Source organism: Coregonus lavaretus (assembly GCF_964263955.1).
Source record: "Coregonus lavaretus genome assembly, chromosome: 22".
In the NCBI taxonomy this organism is placed as follows: Eukaryota; Metazoa; Chordata; class Actinopteri; order Salmoniformes; family Salmonidae; genus Coregonus; species Coregonus lavaretus.
Window position 1 is genome coordinate 10,716,426 of NC_140009.1, and position 22,288 is coordinate 10,738,713.

At 47.4% G+C, this 22,288-nt stretch overlaps 1 protein-coding gene across 3 annotated transcripts; it reads left to right on the forward strand.

The window, feature by feature from the left end:
* The first annotated feature begins 1,787 nt into the window (after positions 1-1,787).
* On the forward strand, positions 1,788-22,274 carry LOC311150104 (nuclear receptor coactivator 6-like). Of its 3 annotated transcripts, none has more exons than XM_084187384.1 (19): positions 1,788-2,089; positions 6,160-6,505; positions 6,739-6,894; positions 7,008-7,130; positions 11,184-11,297; positions 11,407-11,519; positions 11,632-12,352; positions 12,839-12,982; positions 13,122-13,810; positions 13,923-14,518; positions 15,400-15,518; positions 15,605-16,089; positions 16,217-16,447; positions 16,582-19,765; positions 19,872-19,928; positions 20,704-20,734; positions 21,252-21,293; positions 21,597-21,736; positions 21,907-22,274. In XM_084187384.1, exons 2-19 carry the CDS (start codon positions 6,208-6,210, stop codon positions 21,951-21,953), a joined length of 7,290 nt encoding a protein of 2,429 aa, XP_084043510.1. In that variant the 5' UTR covers positions 1,788-2,089; positions 6,160-6,207; the 3' UTR covers positions 21,954-22,274. The 3 variants fall into 3 exon arrangements, with proteins under 3 accessions (XP_084043510.1, XP_084043512.1, XP_084043511.1); XM_084187386.1 differs by having other exon boundaries at positions 16,220-16,447; XM_084187385.1 differs by lacking the exon at positions 1,788-2,089 and adding an exon at positions 2,835-3,040.
* Positions 22,275-22,288: the final 14 nt, after the last annotated feature.

Consider the following 22,288-nt stretch of genomic DNA (forward strand, 5'->3'; position numbering starts at 1 on the left):
ATTTTTTTGGCCTTTCTCAGACACCGCCTGGCATGTACGTCCTGGATGGCTGGGAGTTCATCCCGATGGATACGCTGGGCCGTCCGCACCACCCTCTGTAGGGCCTTCCGGTCGAGGGTGGTGCAGTTGCCATACCAGACGCTGATACAACAACTCAGGATGCTCTCGAAGGAGCAGCTGTACAAGTTCCTGAGGATTTGAGGAGCCATGCCCAATCGTTTCAGCCTCTTGAGTGAGAAGAGGCACTGCCGTGCCTTCACGACTGTGCTGGTGTGAGAGGACCATGATAAGTCCTCAATGATGTGGACACCAAGGAACTTGAAGCTCGTGGCCCTCTCCACTGCGGCCCCGTCGATGTGAACTTTCTTATGATGGGATAAAGGTCAGCCATTTTGTTCAGGGAGTTGGTCACCCATGGTTTGCCAGTGCTGTGATAAGATAGAGTACAATTATGAATTTGAAGAATTGATCTGCACTGTATGTTTATTAGCTAGCTAGCCAGCCAGTTTTAGAGGAATTATTTCAAATTAACTGCCAATATGCCAACATTCCATTCAAACATTGTTGTCAATCCACAGCCATACACTGGCTGAAATCAGTTGATGATAGGACTTAGACATGTTGTAAATGCAACAAGTACTAATATTGTGTCATGTAATAACACTCACAGCTTTCTGAGAAAACAAACATTTAGAAATGTATGGTCTGTTTACATATAGTTTAGAGGATTTTGTTAGAAATTGCGTAATTCAAATCTGGTATTGGAATAAGAATCAAGAGATCTTCAATCCAAGCTTAATTTATTATATGCAAAATGTATGTATGATAAGTATGAAGGTTCGTATATACGGGTCCACTGAAATACCACGCAGGGCACTCAGAGAACTGATCCATTGTTCTAAGTTCTTCTTCAAATACTCTGACAGAGATAGTTCCCGCTCCCTGCTGGCCAATCAGAGTAAAGGACTGAGTGTGGTTTAGACTTTACTCAGCCAATCCGTTGGTGCACGGGTTAGTCCCACCCCTTGGCGCTCCACCGTTCCCAGGCATAAGTTGCTATCATAATAACCTATGGAGTCAGCACCCAAAAGACACCCCTCCAATCTGTACTCCATGTACCCACGTTCAAGGACGGTTTCACAGACAACAAAGAGAGAGTGTTCGTATCTGTAAGAAATACAAGTCCTATCTGACCTACCCCCTAACGTTCCCCACATGAATCACAGCCTGCTATGTGAAACAATCCATATCAGTACAGTTCAAACCTATGCTCCTCATTAATGCATTCCTTCCAAGCTATTCATCACATACAGATCCAATTATGAGAAAAATAGAACCCAACAATTTGTATACATAAAATTGCTATAAGCCCCCTATAAACTGTATTTATAACTATATGACAATATTTTCGGTTGACAACAATTCTGATACACCATTTCTGAAATATCACATGCCTTACTTTTATTTTCCTGCATAATTAAAATCAGGATTATCCCTCTACTGCCATTCATTCCAATTAGACTGGTTTGGATTTCTCCCCTGACCAATATGGCTGCCGTTTTCAACCCATTCTGGAACTTTTAGGGTTTATGACATAACCTATTAAATTACTAGAGGGGCTCTGTATGTCCTCACGTATGAAATTAGCAATTCATTTTTTTGGTTCGACACTCATTGACCTCCATACAAAAATACCTCAGTTTGTGGTCATAATTTTCGTGGACAGATTTTGGGCGGAGTATCCCTCTCGCGTCGCCTCTTCCTTTCTTGATAATACCAATCTAGCTACGCAAACACAGCCGCAAATAGCGTATTTCAGGAAGAAAATTGTCCAGTCTAAAAAAAGAGGATTATCAGTCCGTGGGTCGTACGCTATGTTTTAAACGCATAATTTATTCACAAAGAATTACGACGTAAGTATGCGAGTACCTCTTTCTGAGAATACAGAGAAAACCGAAAGAAAAATTATCGTCTGATTCGGATTGGAAAGCCTCTCCTGTTGCGGTATTGGTTGCCACTGGTCCCAGTTCATGTTTTGTTAGCTATCAGATATTACATCGTTGGACTTGCTCACAAATGGATTTATCTGGTAAGTATTGCATTGTTATCTTTGCTGTTAACATTTGGTTGATGAAGTTGTAGCTAGCTAGCTAAGTAGCAGCAGGAACGTAACGTTAACTGGAACGAATTTGATGAAATAACTTCATACGCATTATCAGCTAGCCAACTAAGCGGTGCATAGTGAATAGCAATTAGAAGTGTAGCTAGCTAATGCTAACTGCTGGATCTTGCTAGCCAGAGCTAGCTGTTAAGATCTTCATAGTTGTTTTTGCTCAGCTGTGTGTCGTGATGTATAGCTAGGTTATCTCTTATTTTATATATTGCACTGTGGGTAATGACAGTAACTTTGTCATCAATTGGCGTTTCGGTGATCTCTAACGTCGTTCATGTTCGACAAGTACAAGTTGTTGTTTTTTGCTTGCTAGCTCGGCACTACGCAGGCTTGTCAAGCCAGATCTTGTTAGTCGATGACCAGCTAGCGAAGGCCTTGCAATCAATCGTTACCGTTAGCCTATCGAGGAAATTATTATATCGCGTTTGCCAGATAGTGCGGTGGTTTTACATATTTTGTAGTACTAGGGGTCGTCTTATTAGTTATTGCTAAAACATGGCTTGTTATTTTTGTAGCTAGCTAGTTAGTTATTATTGGTGTTCACTTTAGCCGTTGGTGTTCGTTAACGCATCGACAGTTAGGTAGGCTAGCTTAAAGCTAACGCTACGTGTCATGTTCATGATTGTGATAAGCAACTTTGTATCAAACGCTGGACCTTGTAGCTAGCTAATTATAACCATTAAGACTGCTTGATATACAGTAAAATAACAACTCTCGAAACTTTGAACATCGGCAGCTATCTTATCTACATTGAACAACAATTACCAGGGGTATTCTCATGGGTACTACTAGCCCTTGATCATGACTCGCAGTTCCATTACATTGAGTCCCGACGCTTGGATTGAACATTAACACGCATCGCTTGCGGTATGTTTGGAAGCATAAGGACTTTATCTTTCATATCAGCTAGAATTTAAATCCCAAGAGACAGGTTAAATTGTAACACAACTTAATAGGTTTAGTGTTCCCACACGGCCATATCTCCATGTTACAGCGTGTGTTTATTCTGCTCATCAAACTCGAGAACGAATCGTTTGGGGGGCTGCAGTTCGCGAACGACTGTACTTATCGCCTTACCTGGCTACCCAGACTCCTTGCTCCGGCCAAACGCTACGGGCGTTAGTTTCTTCTCTGCAATGAGAAGTATGTAGGGTACCACAGAGCAGCAGAATAATTGTGTGAGCAATGCATTCCGCCAAGAGGCGTGCACAATCTAGTCAGATTGCAGCCACAGCTAGACCTTGTTTCAAATGTATCAAGAAATAATCGTATTTGTATGCCTACCAATCAACAAATGTACGTTGTTGAAAGCACACGTTTACAATTGTCACAAATTTACATTTTAGTCATTTAGGAGGAGCAATTAGGGTTAAGTGCCTTGCTCAAGGGCACATCGACTGATTTGTTTACCTAGTCGGCTCGAGGACTCTGTTACCGGCCCAATGCTCTTAACCGCTAAGATGACAGCTCCAGTAAGCCCCCTATGGTGAATGATAGGCTCGTAGAATCATGACTCTTTCTAGTTTTCAGTTCAATGTTCGCTGGTAGAGTGTCCTGCGTGCTCTGAGCATTATTGACTCAAATGAACGAAATGATTCGAAAGATTCGTTATTTTTGACTGAATGAGTCGAAAAGATCAGAGTCAGTTAAAAGAGCCGAACTTCCCATCACTAGTTCACAGAAGACAGAGGGACCACCTGTGCTATTTAGCATACTCCAAACACCTGTGTGTAATGGAAGAAGGCCGCAAGAAACGTGTTGTCACTGAAAAATACTGTAGGCTGCAACTGTGATAAAGCTGGTTAAAAGTGTACGTACAGCACAGGAGGTTGGTGGCACCTTAATTGGGGAGGACAGGCTCATGGTAATGGCTGGAGTGGAATCGTATTAATACAAACACATGGTTTCCATGTCTACCTCTGAAAATAACATACGGTGCCTTCGGAAAGTATTCAGACCCCTTTACCTTTTGTTACGTTACAGCCTTATTCTAAAATTGATTAAATAGTTTCCCCCCCCTCATCAATCTACACACAATACCCCATAATGACAAGGCAAAAAGTTTCAGACATTTTTGCTAATTTATAAAAAAAATAAACTGAAATATTACATTTACGTAAGTATTCAGACCCTTTACTCAGTACTTTGTTGAAGCACCTTTGGCAGCAATTACAGCATCAGGTCTTCTTGGGTATGACACTACAAGCTTGGCACACCTGTATTTGGGGAGTTTCTCCCATTCTTCTCTGCACATCCTCTCAAGCTCTGTCAGGTTATTCAAATCTGGTTCAAGTCCGGGCTCTGGATGGGCCACTCAAGGACATTCAGAGACTTGTCACAAAGCCACTCCTGTGTTGTCTTGGCTGTGTGCTTAGGGTCGTTGTCCTGTTGGAAGGTGAACCATCGCCCCAGTCTGAGGTCCTGAGCAGGTTTTCATCAAGGATCTCTCTGTACTTTGCTCTATCCATCTTTCCCTCGATCCTGACTAGTCTCCCAGTCCCTGCTGCTGAAAAACATCCCCACAGCATGATGCTGCCACCACCATGCTTCACCGTAGGTGCCAGGTTTCCTCCAGACGTGACGCTTGGCATTCAGGCCAAAGAGTTCAATCTTGGTTTCATCAGACCAGAGAATTTTGTTTCTTATGGTTGAGAGTCTTTAGGTGCTTTTTGGCAAACTCCAAGCGAGCTGTCGTGCATTTTACTGAGGAGTGGTTTCCGTCTGGCCACTCTACCATAAAGGCCTGATTGGTGGAGTGCTGCAGAGATGGTTGTCCTTCTGGAAGGTTCTCCCATCTCCACAGAGGAACGGTAGAGCTCTGTCAGAGTGACAATCAGGTTCTTGGTCACCTCCCTGACCATGGCCCTTCTCCCCCGATTGCTCAGTTTGGCTGGGCAGCCAGCTCTAGGAAGAGTCTTGGTGGTTCCAAACTTCTTCCATTTAAGAATGATGGAGGCCACTGTGTTCTTGGGGACCTTCAATGCTGCAGACATTTTTTGGTACCCTTCCCCAGATCTGTGCCTTGACACAATCCTGTTTCGGAGCTCTACGGACAATTCCTTCGACCTCATGGCTTGGTTTTTTGCTCTGACATGCACTGTCAACTGTGGGACCTTATATAGACAGATGTGTGCCTTTCCAAATCATGTCCAATCAATTGAATTTACCACAGGTGGACTCCAATCAAGTTGTAGAAACATCTCAAGGATGATCAGTGGAAACAGAATGCACCTGAGCTCAATTTCGAGTCTCATAGAAAATGGGCTGAATACTTATGTAAATAAGGTATTTCTGTTTTTATTTGTAATACATTTGCAAAAATGGCTAAGCTTGTTTTCGCTTTGTCATTATGGGGTATTGTGTGTAGATTGCTGAGGATTTTTAAAATGTATTTTATCCATTTTAGAATAAGGCTGTAACATAACAAAATGTGGAAAAAGTCAAGGGGTGTGAATACTTTCCGAAGGCACTGTAAAAGGTCCTTCGACCTTAAGGAGGAACGGTAGGCTCCTTAAGAGTACATCCTGGGCTAGGGTACTATGAACTCACAAACCAGCAACATAGCTAACTTGTTTAGGATTTATATACAGTTCCAACTGTACTGTTGCCTTCATCATAGCAAAGTTGACATAGCAACTAGAATCAAGGTCAGTAATTTGTTATCCATTATTATGGTCAAGACATATCTTGACACTTCCTTGCTTGTGTATGCAAGTTCATGCTGTTTAAATTGCGTTAGGCTCACTAAAACTATACAACAAGTAGCCTATCTCTCTCCTTGCTCTCATCAAACTAATCAAATCTGTAACAAGTCAAGACTATATCTTTGATGTACATTGACACTTTCTTATGATCTTTCCATTGAAAGTAGATTTAATTACATGACATACATTTTCATGGATTTACGTGATGTAATTCATATAACTTACAATATTTGTCTCAATTGGGTATATCATGGAAGATAAAGTCCTCTTTTGGTTCCATAGCATAAACGGTTCCAGTCTTCCCCACGCCAGTCCTACTGAGAGGGGAGGATGGCACATCAACACCCCCCATTGGAGCTTTCCGAGTGGACAGCAGTCCCAGGTGGGGATCCTGACTCAGATTCCGACCGGGACTCAGGAGTCGGCGAGGATGCTGGAGAGGATGCTGGCAGTCACCATGGCAATGACATATCGCACCGGCAGGATGGAGTTGGAGAGCGAGGTGGAGAGGAAGAAGGAGAGGGGGATTTCACTATCTTTGTTGCCTTTCAGGGAAATATGGATGACGAGGACTTCCAAGAGAAACTTGACAACATCCTTAACAGGATGCCTAGTATGCTTGAATTAGGTTAGTAGTGGGTGGTGACGTGGTGCACCTTTCTAACTGGTTAAACAGTTTCCTACATTTTACATCTACTTTGAATGTATCCTGAAAGTAGTTTGACAATGTTTGAAAGCCATCATTTCAGACCTCTGTATTATTTCTATACTGAAAATGAACCATGATATTGAGTTATTTTATTGTACCTCTCAACCTCCTTATCTCATCCTCTCTTTCTCTGTCTTCTTATCCCTCCCCAGATTCTGAGAGACTGCAGCCGCAGCATGTGGAGCCGTGGAACAGTGTGCGTGTCACCTTTAACATTCCCCGGGAAGCGGCAGAGCGCCTGAGGCTGCTGGCCCAGAACAACCAGCAGCAGCTCCGAGACCTGGGCATACTCTCTGTACAGATAGAAGGTATGTACAGTACGCAGATAGCAGCAGCGATGGCTATGATCAGGCCCAAAAGTGAAAGCGTCCAGAAAAGTACCTAGACCCTGATTGTTGTTGTTTTTGTTTGTTTCGTCCAGGTGAAGGAGCCATCAATGTGGCCATGGGGCACAACAGAGGTCAGGAGGTCAGGGTGAACGGACCAATCGGAGCGCCTGGACAGATGAGGATGGATGTGGGATTCCCAGGACAACCAGGCCCAGGTACCTAACGCTCATATTATGTCATACTAACCCGGGACAGGGAAGTGACAAGTTGAACTACACTGCTCAAAAAAATAAAGGGAACACTAAAATAACACATCCTAGATCTGAATGAATGAAATAATCTTATTAAATACTTTTTTCTTTACGTCTGTCACGTGCTCAGTGTGAACCTGCTTTCATCTGTGAAGAGCACAGGGCACCAGTGGTGAATTTGCCAATTTGGTGTTCTCTGGCAAATGCCAAACGTCCTGCACGGTGTTGGGCTGTAAGCACAACCCCCACCTGTGGACGTCGGGCCCTCATACCACCCTCATGGAGTCTGTTTCTGACCGTTTGAGCAGACACATGCACATTTGTGGCCTGCTGGAGGTAATTTTGCAGGGCTCTGGCAGTGCTCCTCCTTGCACAAAGGCGGAGGTAGCAGTCCTGCTGCTGGGTTGTTGCCCTCCTACGGCCTCCTCCACGTCTCCTGATGTACTGGCCTGTCTCCTGGTAGTGCCTCCATGCTCTGGACACTACGCTGACAGACACAGCAAACCTTCTTGCCACAGCTCGCATTGATGTGCCATCCTGGATGAGCTGCACTACCTGAGCCACTTGTGTGGGTTGTAGACTCCGTCTCATGCTACCACTAGAGTGAAAGCACCGCCAGCATTCAAAAGTGACCAAAACATCAGCCAGGAAGCATAGGAACTGAGAAGTGGTCTGTGGTCACCACCTGCAAAACCAGTCCTTTATTGGGGGTGTCTTGCTAATTGCCTATAATTTCCACCTGTTGTCTATTCCATTTGCACAACAGCATGTGACATTTATTGTCAATCAGTGTTGCTTCCTAAGTGGACAGTTTGATTTCACAGAAGTGTGATTGACTTGGAGTTACATTGTGTTGTTTAAGTGTTCCCTTTATTTTTTTGAGTAGTGTATATCCATTCATTGTTAATATTTTAGTTGTTAAAATATAAACAAACCTCCATACCAATTCAGGGCTTGACATTAACTCTTGTCCTCTTGTCCGGGACAAGTAAAACAAGTAGTTGGACAAGAAGAAAATAGATTTAAGTTGTCCAAATAGACAAGTTTTTAAAAAATCACACACAAATCACAATATCAAACAATTACTCTGATCAGAATTGGATCGGAGGCTAACATTGGAATAATTTTCAAATCTATTGATCATGTACATTAAAAGAAAAAGCCTACATGTCAAAGTGTAGGTGATATGCATATTGGCTACAGCTTGTGTCTAAACCGATGCTGACATGAGGGAGGTGCCAGAAAATGTAGCCAAACTGAGACTTTTAATAACTTAAATATAGGCTAAACACCAGTTATGTTTGACAAATATATATACGTTTTATTGTCACATACAGTACACCGGATAGGTGTAGTGAAATGTGTTGTTTTACAGGGTCAGCCATAGTAATATGAATGAACCGTGCCTCAAGTATGTGGACAGAATCAAGGCTTTAGCCTTTAGCTTGATTCTGTCACAAGACCGGAGAGTCAAGGACAGTGCCTGTTGCGCACCGCACATCACCCACCTTAATGAGCAGAGGCAGTCAGCATGTTGAAACTATTTAACCATAAACTTCATTGTTTTAAACCTGGACTTTTTAAGTCATTTTATGAAGTATGTCTTACCTTGTTTCAAAGTAGCCTAGCCTAAAATACGACCATAGGAATGTTCAGGGGATTATTTTATAAACATTTATATGGCATTGAAACCAGCATTTGTTTTTGATGTCCTATTGGTTTTCAAATCAAGGTTATTTTATTGTCCAGCAGCCAAAGGCAGAATCCTAGTCATATTAGTAACCCATGCTAGCTGATGCATCTTTAGATCTCCCCTTTCTTAATTTCTAACGGATATTTTCCCGCTAATTGCATTTTGGAACATTCGCGTGTAGCCTATAGCCATGTGCGCATTGTTGAGCTTACAGTGGGGGAAAAAAGTATTTAGTCAGCCACCAATTGTGCAAGTTCTCCCACTTAAAAAGATGAGAGAGGCCTGTAATTTTCATCATAGGCACACGTCAACTATGACAGACAAAATGAGAACAATTCCAGAAAATCACATTGTAGGATTTTTTATGAATTTATTTGCAAATTATGGTGGAAAATAAGTATTTGGTCAATAACAAAAGTTTCTCAATACTTTGTTATATACCCTTTGTTGGCAATGACACAGGTCAAACGTTTTCTGTAAGTCTTCACAAGGTTTTCACACACTGTTGCTGGTATTTTGGCCCATTCCTCCATGCAGATCTCCTCTAGAGCAGTGATGTTTTGGGGCTGTCGCTGGGCAACACAGACTTTCAACTCCCTCCAAAGATTTTCTATGGGGTTGAGATCTGGAGACTGGCTAGGCCACTCCAGGACTTTGAAATGCTTCTTACGAAGCCACTCCTTCGTTGCCCGGGCGGTGTGTTTGGGATCATTGTCATGCTGAAAGACCCAGCCACGTTTCATCTTCAATGCCCTTGCTGATGGAAGGAGGTTTTCACTCAAAATCTCACGATACATGGCCCCATTCATTCTTTCCTTTACACGGATCAGTCGTCCTGGTCCCTTTGCAGAAAAGCATGATGTTTCCACCCCCATGCTTCACAGTAGGTATGTTGTTCTTTGGATGCAACTCAGCATTATTTGTCCTCCAAACACGACGAGTTGAGTTTTTACCAAAAAGTTATATTTTGGTTTCATCTGACCATATGACATTCTCCCAATCCTCTTCTGGATCATCCAAATGCACTCTAGCAAACTTCAGACGGGCCTGGACATGTACTGGCTTAAGCGGGGGGACACGTCTGGCACTGCAGGATTTGAGTCCCTGGCGGCGTAGTGTGTTACTGATGGTAGGCTTTGTTACTTTGGTCCCAGCTCTCTGCAGGTCATTCACTAGGTCCCCCCGTGTGGTTCTGGGATTTTTGCTCACCGTTCTTGTGATCATTTTGACCCCACGGGGTGAGATCTTGCGTGGAGCCCCAGATCGAGGGAGATTATCAGTGGTCTTGTATGTCTTCCATTTCCTAATAATTGCTCCCACAGTTGATTTCTTCAAACCAAGCTATTGCAGATTCAGTCTTCCCAGCCTGGTGCAGGTCTACAATTTTGTTTCTGGTGTCCTTTGACAGCTCTTTGGTCTTGTCCATAGTGGAGTTTGGAGTGTGACTGTTTGAGGTTGTGGACAGGTGTCTTTTATACTGATAACAAGTTCAAACAGGTGCCATTAATACAGGTAACGAGTGGAGGACAGAGGAGCCTCTTAAAGAAGAAGTTACAGGTCTGTGAGAGCCAGAAATCTTGCTTGTTTGTAGGTGACCAAATACTTATTTTCCACCATAATTTGCAAATAAATTCATTAAACATCCTACAATGTGATTTTCTGGATTTTTTCTCAATTTGTCTGTCATAGTTGACGTGTACCTATGATGAAAATTACAGGCCTCTCTCATCTTTTTAAGTGGGAGAACTTGCACAATTGGTGGCTGACTAAATACTTTTTTTCCCTACTATATAATATGAATAAATAACATTTTATGCTAAATGGTCTGATCTGTCGCATTAGCCTCATTGCTTTATTTTTTTATTTTTACATGTTTCAATGTGCAGTGGTAGTATGAATTTTGGATCTATCGTCCCAGGGTGTTTTGAACCAAAGACATATTTATCGTCCCTGGGATGACGGGATGTCCTTAATGTCAAGCCCTGGAGGGAATTATTTTATAAAGACATAAAAAGTATTTGGTTGTAATTTATAGACTACCAAGGGTGGCCAACCATCCGCCAGGAGAGCCTTAAAGGGGCAGTGTTGTATTTTGAGACAGGTTTGAATAGGTAGAGTGTAGCCTACATTGTCTTATTCTCTATGGTAAAAAAGATAGTAATGTATTTTGTAAAGTGTTTCCTTGCATCATACAATGGTGTTAGACTTTTTTTTTGGGGGGGACAAGTGACTTAAGCTTTTAGACAAGTAAAAAAACAACATCCTACTTTTCTAAAAGACAAGTGGCTAAAGAAATTAATGTCAAGCCCTACAATCTCTCGTAGGAGGCATGAGAATGAGCAACCCGTCGATGGTCCCCCCTGGCCCCGGTATGTCTGGTCAGGCCATAGTCCCCAGCAGCAGTGGACAGATGCACCCCAGACCCCCATCGCAGACTGGTGAAGACATACTTGCTTAATAACCAACCAGTTAACTCATTCACACATCCAAAATATATGCAACTTGTTCAAAGGTAGTGAACATATATATTTTTTTCCCCTCCTTCAGATGCAATGGACCCCATGATGTCTTTACAGCAGCAGCAGCAGCAGCTTCAACATCCCCAGGCTGGTCTCCACAGCCAAGGCCCCATGCCCCCCCAGGCAGCTCACCACATTCAGGTATACAATCACTAATGGCGCTCAACAATAACCATGCATTATAATCACTATCAATATTACCACGTAATGCAAGGATCAACTGTATCAGGAGTTGACTGTATTTTGACCACAGGTCATGCAGACAGGGAGGCAGCTCAACCCAGCCGCCCTCCAGCAGCTGCAGCAGGCCCAGCAACAGGCCCAGCTCTCCCAGCTTGGTGGCCCCCGTCCCCCTTTCCATCCCTCTGGCCAGATGCCTGTACCCTCTGGCTGGAACCAGCTCCCCTCAGGGGTCCTCCAGCCCCCGCCAGCCCAGGGAGGACCCATGGGCCCAGCCTGGAGGAAGGCCCCTCCCCAGGCCCAGATGGGTCAACATCCCCCCTCCCTGGCTACGGTGCAGACCCCCAGCCACCCTCCACCTCCGTACCCGTTTGGTAGCCAGCAGGCTGGCCAAGTGTTTAATGCTATGGGGCAGCTCCAGCAACAGCAGCAGCCAGGGGCTGGTCAATTTGCTGCCCCCCAGCCTAAAGGTCTTCAAGGTGGGCCTGGAGGGGTGGCAGGACTCCCTAGACCTCCACCACCTCTGCCTCCGTCAGCAGGGCCTCAGGGTAACCTCACAGCCAAGTCCCCTGGGTCTTCATCTTCCCCCTTCCAGCAGGGTTCTCCAGGGACTCCTCCCATGATGGGTCAGGCCCAGCTAGGCCCGCGACCTACGACCCCACAGGGTTTCCCTCAAGGGGTGGGCTCACCGGGCAGGGTGGTGCTGGGACAGCAGGGTAACATGCAGCAAGGGTTCATGGGAATGCCCCAACATGGGCAGCCTGGACCTCAGGTTCATCAAGGAGGAATGGGAGGTAAGAAACTAAACCATTGCAGATGACTACAAATGATTCATTCACTTTCATAGAGTATGTTTGTTGCATGGCCACAGATGATCTCCTGAAGTATTACCTGTGTAGTTAGAATTGCTGGTATCTAGGGATGTGACGGTATTTTGATATTTTTTCCATGGCAAAAATGGAAACACGAAGCAGATAACGCTCTGGTCCTTTCAAAACCTGTATGTAAAATATTGTGTGCTATAGCTGGATGACAGCATAATGATGCTTGTTTCCAACATTAGGGAAGTTTTCCTAAATTAATGAAATCTGCTTTGTGTTTTGTTTCCTTGCCACGATACTAGCGAGTATCATGAAACTGGTATCGTCCCGGCCCTACTGGTATCACAATTCACGCTTACCTCAAAGTAGTGCTCAGACAGTTACAGTGTAATACAGACTCACTATAATGACCGTGTTAGCTGGGCTGATGAAGTTCCCCATGCTGATGTTTGATCACAGGCATGCCCAAACGTCTGCCCATGGGGTTCCCTAGCGTCTCAGGGAACCAGAACTTTGCCCAGGGTCAGGTGACTAGCGCCCCAGGAACCCCTGGGGGAGGACCCACTCCGCAGCTCCAGAGCAGCCAGGCTATGGCCCACACAGGTACAAAGAATAGAATAGATCAGCACATACCTTTCAGATATGCTGTATACCATAGAAAAAGGCTTAAGAGCAGACAACACAGTGATATGATTTAGGCTGCATTCGTCAGTGTCATTCTTCTGTCACGATCTGATTTCAGGAGCCCAGTCGTCAGCCTCCATCCCCAACACCATGCAGGGTCCGTCCCACTCCCAGCCCAAAGTCATGGGCCTCCACAGTGGCATGGCTGGCCAGCCCCAAGGCACCAACTCCGGGCCCAGTATGAGCCAGCCCCAGCCCGGCCTCCAGTCCCAGATGATGGACCTCCAGGGCCAGCCCGTGTCCTCGTCCCCCAGCCAGATGGTCCAGGGTGGGGGTCCGGGGCAGACAGTACTCTCTAGACCCCTCAACCCAGGGCAGAGAGGAGGCATGACCCCACCCAAACAGCTGATGCCACAGCAGGGCCAGGGGGTGATGCACGGCCAGGGCCAGATGGTTGGAGGGCCGGGGCACCAGGCGATGCTCCTACAACAGCAGCAACAACAAAACTCCATGATGGAACAGATGCAACAAATGCAAGGAAACAAGCAGGCGTTTGGGTTGAAAGGTCAAGCTGGGGTCATGCCAGGTCAGATGATGCGGGGTCCGTCTCCTAACGTGCCCGGTAACATGGCTCAGTTCCAGCAGGCTCAGGTGGGCCAACAGCAGCAACCTATGACTCCACAGCAGCAGCATCAACAGCAGCAGCAAATGGCTCAGCTCCAACAGTTACAACAGCAGCAGCTACAACAGCTACAACAGCAGCAACAACTTCAACAACAACAGATGACTCAGCAGCAGCCCCAACAGGTATTTAATTCATTTTTTTCATTTTTTATTTGCACGGAAAACCATCCACCAATTTTACTTCAGGGTAGCATTAAGGGTATTATTTAACTCGCTCATTCCTTAATTTTTTCAGGTCCCCATTGGTGGCAATCCCAACCAGGCCATGGGTATGCACGGTCAACAGATGAGACTCCCCAGTGGTCATCCTCTGGTCCAGCAGCAGCTACAGCAGCTCCAACAACAACAACAACAAAAACAACAACAAGCCATGCTGCAACAGCAGCAGCAACAACAGGTGGCGCAGCAACACCCACACGCTCTCGGAGACCCCAGTGGTGCTACAGGCGACATGGGCGGTGTCCAACAGATGCTCCCGGACATGCAGGGTCAGCAGCAAGGCATTATGGGAATTGGAGGCCCTCAGCACATGCAGGTGGGCAATGGCCACTTCCCGGGTCACGGGATGAACTTCAACCCCCAGTTCGGGGGTCAGATGGCCATGGGAGGGCCATGTGCTCAGGCAGGGGGGTTTCCAGTGAACAAGGATGTGACGCTGACCAGTCCTCTCCTGGTCAATCTGCTTCAGAGTGACATCTCTGCCAGTCAGTTTGGGCCTGGGGGGAAGCAGGGGACTGGAGGACCTGGTCAGGCCAAACCCAAGAAGAAGAAACCACCACGCAAGAAGAAGCCCAAAGTAGGGGAGGGACAGCAGCCGGTCGAGGGGCTAGGGTAAGTTTATTGAAATCAAAAGCAATACTGAACAAAAATATAAATGGAACATATAAAGTGTTGGTCCCATGTTTCATATGAAACATGAAATAAAGATCTCAAAAAATTTCCATACGCACAAAAAACGTATTTCTGTCAATTGTGCACAAATTTGTTTACGTCCCTGTTAGTGAGCATTTCTCCTTTGCCAAGATAATCCATCCACCTGACAGGTGTGGCATATCAAGAAGCTGATTAAACAGCATGATCATTACACAGGTGCACCTTGTGCTGGGGACAATAAAAGGCCACTCTAAAATGCCACAGATGTCTCAAGTTGAGGGAGTGTGCAATTGGCATGTTGACTGCAGGAATATCCACCAGAGCTGTTGCCAGAGAATTTAATGTTAATTTCTCTACCATAAGCCGCCTCCAACGTCGTTTTAGAGAATTTGGCAGTTCGTCCAACCGGCCTCACAACAGCAGACCACGTGTAACCACGCCAGCCCAGGACCTCCACATCCGGCTTATTCACCTGAGGGATCGTCTGAGACCATCCACCCGGACAGCTGATGAAACTGAGGAGTATTTCTGTCTGTAATAAAGCCCTTTTGTGGGGAAAAAATCATTCTGATTGGCTGGGCCTGGCTCCCCAGTGGGTGGGCCTATACCCTCCCAGGCCCACCCATGGCTACGCCCCTGCCGAGTCATGTGAAATGTAGGGCCTAAGATTAGGGCCTAATGAATTGATTTCAGTTGACCGATTTCCTTATATGAACTGAAATTCATTAAAATCGTCGAAATTGGTGCAAGTTGCGTTTATTTTTGTTCAGTATATATTCGCACAAGGTATTCGTTATTGGACATGGTTTGTCATCAAGGTATTCTTCTTCTCTCCTCAGGGGTCTGGATGTTGGGACTGGCCTGGAGGACCCAGAACTGCCAGGGCTGAGTGGGGAACAGGGAGTGGGCATGGACCCCTCCGGACCCAAACTCTCAGACTTCACCAACAGGCCTGCAGGTATGCAGTTTGAATGTTTCTTTGCTCACTCACACTTTTTTATATTTTAGTTGAGTGGCTTTTTATCAATCCTTCTGTCATGTCAGGTTTCCCAGGTCAGCCTGGAGACCAGAGAGTCCTACAGCAGGTGCCCATGCAGTTCATGCAGCAGCAACAACAACAACAGCAGCAACAACAACAACAACAGCAGCAACAACAACAACAACAGCAGCAACAACAACAACAACAGCAGCAACAACTGCAACAGCAGCAACAACAGCAGCAGCAGCAACAACAGCAGCAACAACAACAGCAACAACAACAGCATCAACAACAGCAGCAACAAATGCAGCATATGCAGCAACAGCAAATGCAGCAACAGCAAATGCAACAGCAAATGCAACAACAACAACAACAACAACAACTACTACAACAACAGCAGCAGATGCAGGGACTGCAGGTTCCTCCTGGACAGCAGCAGGGGGTGGCTGGAGCTCAGGGTCCGGCTCAAGGCCAGCCACAGATGCACCCTCATCAGCAGCAACAACAGCAGCAGCAACAACAACAACAACAACAACAACAGCAACAACAGGTATAATGTACTGCCAATGTGTACTTGCTGCTTCCAGGCTTGCGTGTGTGTGTGCATGTGGTCAAAATACACATTTTCCATTTTGACTATGGATAATATAGATAATTGGTTCCTTGTTGTGTTAAAGCAGCAGATGCTGATGATTATGAAGATGCAGCAGGAGCAGGCTAAGAGCCGGATGCCCCTCCCTCCAGGCGGGCAGTACGCCCCCAGGGGCATGGTGAACCCCGGGGAGGCCCAGAGGATGCCCGGTTCCCAGCAGGGCAACATGCCTGTCATGATCAACCTCCAGGGGCACGGAGGAGTGCCTCCCTCTCCAGATAAACCCAGAGGGATGCCCCTCATGGTCAACCCACAGGTTGGACACACTATCTGGATGCTTGAAATGTGTATATATCATATTTATTGTTATTGTCTTGTGAATGTTCTATGCTTATTGAATTTGTCTGTGTATAAATAAAGTGTCCTGTTTTTCTTGCTCTACCTATGTAGATGGCTGGGGCAGCCAGACGAATGTCTCACCCCGAGGCAGGGCAGGGTCCCCAGTGTACTGGGGCTGAGGAGGCCCCTGGAGCGGCCAACTCCCTGCAGGACAGACCCGGGGGCCAGGAGATGGGGATGCCGCCTGGGAACGGGGCCCAACAGATGGTGGTGAACCAGGGCCCCAACACCCACATGATGAAGCAAGGCCCCGGCCCCTCACCCCAGCACCCTGGAGCAAGCCCCCAGCAGCAGATGCCCCCTCAGCCCCAGCAGGGTGGCCCCATGCCAGGCCTCCACTTCCCTAACGTCCCCACCACTTCCCAGAGCTCCAGGCCCAAAACACCCAACCGGGCCAGTCCCAGGCCCTACCACCATCCTCTCACCCCAACCAATCGTCCACCCAGCACTGAGCCCTCTGAGATCAACCTCTCCCCTGAGAGGCTGAACGCCTCCATTGCAGGTCTGTTCCCCCCCAAGATTAACATCCCTCTGCCCCCTAGGCAGCCCAACCTTAGCCGGGGCTTCGACCAGCAGGGTGGGCTCAACCCCACCACTCTCAAAGCCATAGGGCAGGCCCCTCCCAGCTTAACTCTGCCCAGCAACAATGGAAGCGGTGGAGGTAACTCTAATAACGGTCAGCAGTCTTTCCCTACAGGCAGTGGAGCTGCCAACACGGGCCAGGGCAAACCGGACAAGCAGTCTGGAGGAGGTCAGGCTAAAAGAGCCAGTCCCAGTAACAGCCGCAGATCCAGCCCTGCCTCCAGCCGCAAAGTCACTAACCCCAGCCCAGGGAGGCAGAAGGGGCCCAAAATCACCCTCCCATCCCCCTCTCACCAGCAACAGATGGTCAACCCCCAGACAGGGCAGACCATGATGCTGAGCCCCACCCTGGTGCCTTCTAGACCGGTCTCTCTCCCACCAGCGGCGGGGGTAGGCCTGGAGCCCCAGCAGATACAGACCCCCTTCCAGGGGATGCAGGGTAACCCAGCTGAGATGCCCAGGGAAGGGCAGGGAATGGCAGGTGTAGAGCACCGGCAGATGCCCCAGCCTCTGAGGGAGCTCTCCGCCCCACGGATGGCTAGCCCTCGTGTAGGCACTCCTCAGGAGGCTAAAGCTGGGCTGGAGCAGACAGTGGTGACAGGGGAGAGGCAGCCTGTACAGAGCACTCCTCAGCAGGGGTCTGGATCTGAGGCCTCTCCTGCTCTCAGGGATGCGCCTACCTCCCTCAACCAGCTGCTGGATAACACAGCCACCCCCAGCGTGCCTCCCAGGCCCACTCAGAGTGCTCCGGCTGGGGATGCTGCCTGCAAGGAGAGCACTAAAGCCTCCATAGTTTCAGAGAACCCATCCAGTTTTTTTCAGAGCTCGGATGTAGGGGCTACCACTGTTGCTACTACTGCTGCTGTGAACGAGCCAGAAGCTAAACCCAAGCCTAGCTCAACCCCCAGCCCAAAACTCCCAAATCCAGTCGGTAGTCCTAACCTGCAGCGCAACGCAAATACCAATCTGAATGCTAATCCCGGCCCTAGCCCCAATCTAAACCCAACTGACAGCCCCAACCTTAACTCTAACTCTAGCTCCAGTATCAAGCCTAGCACCCCTAACCCTAACGTAAACCCTACCACTACCACCGGCCCTACTCTAAACCCTACTCCTATTCTCAGCGTCAGTGTGGGCGCCAGCGTCAGTCACAGTAGTCCCCTCCCCAACGTTATCCCCAGCCCCAAACCTAACCCAAACCCTGCCATTAGCCCCAAACCAACCCCCAGCCCCAAACCTAACCCAAACCCTGCCGTTAGCCCCAAACCAACCCCCAGCCCCAAACCTAACCCAAACCCTGCTGTTGGCCCCAAACCAACTCCTAGCCCTAAGCCCCCGACCAATGTCCCCACTGTCCTGCAGATCCCTTCATCATCTGCCACCATCTCCCCCAACCAGATCAGTTACACCTCCGCCCCAGCTCCCACCCCCCAGGCCCCCCCAACCGTCGTCTCCGCTATGGTGGCCATGCCCAATAAGAACATCCGACCCCAGCAGACCAACCAGCAGACACGTGGCCCCCGCCCCCCGTTCATCACCACGCCTGTGTTTATTAACACCGGTACCGCCATCTTCCAGGTCCCTACATCGTCTGTGGCACCCAACACCACGGTGGTGTCCCAGCCGGTCACCATGGTAAAGCCCATACAGGTGTCCACCACTAACATCCAGCTCACCACTGCTCCAACCCAGGCCCAAGCCCCGGCCTCGACCCAGGCTGCTGTGGTCAGTGTGGCTAGCTCCCAGCCTGCCCGAACGCTAGTTGGGCAGGTCCAGATGGCCACTAGACGGGCTTCCCCTGTCCCTGTTAGGACCCTGCCTCGTCCTCAGCAGCAAAGCCCTGGCACTCCCAAGTCGGAGACCCCGGGTGAGGCGCCCCCTGGCCAGAAATCGAGCCCATCCCCCCGTCCCAGCCCCTCTCCCACAGCCTTGGCGTCTGCTTCATCTCCCGTCCAGCAGCCCCTAGCGTCCCCTCCATGCTCCAGTCCTGGTGCCCCAACCAGCACCCGGAAGAGCCCTATGTCCCCCACCTCTGCTTCCCAGGGAAAGCCTGCCCAGGCTCCTGGCTCTGCACCAGTGGGTAATCCACCAGACTCCCAGCAGTTTGCTGAGGCACGGTCTGCCCAACCTTTAGAGGGGACTTCCCATCCCCAGAGGGGGCCGAACTGGGCTGTGCCCCCTCACGCCTTCCCTCCACCCCCTGCATCTGTCACCCAGACTCAGGCCACAGTGTCTGGAGCGCAGACTCGGACCACAGCTGGTGCTGTTCCTCTGAAAGTCACCACTCCTCCTGTATCAGCTCCAACTCCTGTCCCTGCTCAACCTGCTGCACCAGCCCAGTCCCCTGTTCCTGCCTCTACTCCCACCACCCCTCCCCCAGTGTCAGTCCCTGTCACCACCCCAACCCCTACTACTGCCCCTGTTACGTCTGTCCCTGCTCCTCCTTCAGCCTCAGTCCCAGTCCCAAGTCTGTCCCCATCCACCTCTCCTGTTGCTGCCACCCCTGGACCCTCCAACCCCCCCGGGGACTCCCCAGCCATATCCTCCCCAGTGGCCCCTACCCCTATGGGGGCTCAGCCTGCCCCCACAGCCATGGAGCCTCCCAGCCAGCCAGCCCCACCAGAGCCCCCAGCACCTGCAGACAACACCCCAGGTACATATCAATCGATCGATCAATCAATGATTTGATTGAGTGACTTATCCCCCACATGTCAAACTTTGACTGATAATAATAACCTCCACCATGTCCTTTCTCCCAGTGTCAGTCCAACCTGAACCTCCACAGCAAGAGGAGCCTGCTGCTACTGAGAAGACTGGTAAGTACTGTCACACTAACTTATCTGTAACAAAATGGTTAATGCTCCGGCCCCTTTATGTAATGACATGGTCATGACATGATATGGTATCTTGGTAACAAAGCACAAATGGGAACATCCATAATGTATGCAAAGATTGTGGTAGATCATGAGGGCACCATAAAATGTAAATACTAGAGCAAGTTATTCATGCAGGCTGTGCTGATCTAGGATCCGTTTTTGCCTTGAAGATCATAATGAATAAGGTTATTTGGACAGATCCCAGAGCAGCGTTAGCCAGGTTGCCAGTCTTTTTAGCTAACATTCCACTCTGAACTTCATGTCATGTGCCATATGTTTGGGCGTGGCCAATGGCGCAGTTTTAGAGGCCCTTCTCTTGGCCGCAGAGACAACATTTTGCTGTTTTTAAAAGCTAATTTCCTGCAATTCTACACGTTTTGCCATGGCTGATGCCTTGTTCTTATGCTATCTGAGTGACTCAAGCATTATAACAGGCAATGCCATGACATTTTGGGAATTTCAGATTCACCTTTTTATTTGGGTGATTGTTAGTTCTCAAACATTATCTTATTTAAAAAGATAGCTATATTATATTTTCTACATAATCTGGTTTTGGTCATTTAAATTTACACTGAAAACGTTTTACCATCCTGATTTTCTTTGGGCCGGCCACGATTTAGCAGCGTTGGTGCAGATACCCTGTATGCTGTGAACATAATATGCCCTTTGCTGTGATATTTAGTAACTTTTTTGTTTGTCTTTTTTCCCTCTACAGCAGAAGAAGTTGCCACAGTAACCGAGCAAGGGTGAGGTTATCAAAAGAGATTTCAAACTAACACATGAAACCCTGTTCTTTTTAATGTCAGTATGAAATAAATACTTGTCATGCCAGGGGTGATTGGGATATTCCATTGCCTTTAAGGTTAACATCAGTATTAAGTAGTTGGCCTAGTCTGCAGTAAGTGCCATGTTTGTAAACAGAAATGTAACTCTACTGAAACTCAGGGAGTTTATTTGGTTGGCCAGGGCAGGGGGGTACATGGCGAAACCCAATGAGCCACGTGGCCTCAGCACTTGGTATGTATGCTTAGCATGCAAACTATATCCAAACTTAATGCATGTCAAAAGACGACACAAGCACTACCACTCCATAAAAACTTGACTTTACAAATTGAGTAATGAATGTGGCCATGTCTGATGATGATGATGATGATATTTTCTGGGGATGATTATAATCATTAAGAGTATGTTGGGGGACTAAAACCATGTTTGTTCAGCATCATCACAGTTTAGTTTACCGCTGTTTTTCCACTTCTATCACAGATGGGCAAAGAAAAGAAAGACTCCAGTCAACTTAGTCCCCAGGTATGTATTTACACGCGTGAGTGCTGCCAGGACGCACGCAGCAGCCCTGTCTTGTCCACCATTTCGTTATCTATCGGATACCGTTTGGGGTGAAGACGGACAGTATCTGTGGTAGACGAGGAAAAACAGCCCAGTCCGAAGCGGTTTTCCCAACTGTGGAATACCGGAGTGGTATTCCAACTTTCACTGAGTAGCTACTGTAGAGTTACTCTTTTTATTATCTCTGTAAATGACCTCTCCTGCTTTTCTTGTCTCTCTCTCCCCTGTTGTCCGTGGCTCTGTTTTCTGTCGGGAATCTATCAGGGCTGCCGTGGAGAAGCCGAAAGGTCCCAGCAGACGGAGCTCGCGTGCTGAAAAGGAGGTGGAGGAGGAGACGGTGGCAGACAGCGTGCAGAGGAAGAGACCAGCCAGGCCTGGAGCCAGCGCTGTTGTCGCTGCTAAAGGTACACACACATATACAGTACACTACAGTACACACACTTCCCACTGATTGAGGACATACACACACACACACTCTCACACATAACTTACTATTGCATAGCTTAAGTTGTTATTTAAAGTTCTTTGTCTCTTCAAACATGTCCCCCTCTCTCTTTCCTCTGTGTCCTTTCAGAAACAGGTGCCAGTCCAACCCAGGCTAAGAGAAGGAAGTCTAAATGACCACAGTAGTGAAACCCTGTGAACTCAACTGTAAATGTATTTTTCTCTGTCAATCATTCGATTATCTTTTTTTCTCCCGGATTATAAATTCTCAATGGAGAAAATAACCATGTACAGATAATTGTTTGAAAATAATTATGTTGTTGATGTTTTGTCCCCGCTATCATGTGAGGTTGTAGCTAGTGTGTGTGTGTGTGTGTGAATACGTTTGTGAGTTTTGTTTTAAAAAATAATGCTGGGTTAATCATGTGAAGACTGATAATTGAACGTGTCTCAATTGTATAATTGTTGTAAAACGTAATAAAATGTTCTGCTACTTAATTGTCCTGGTTTAA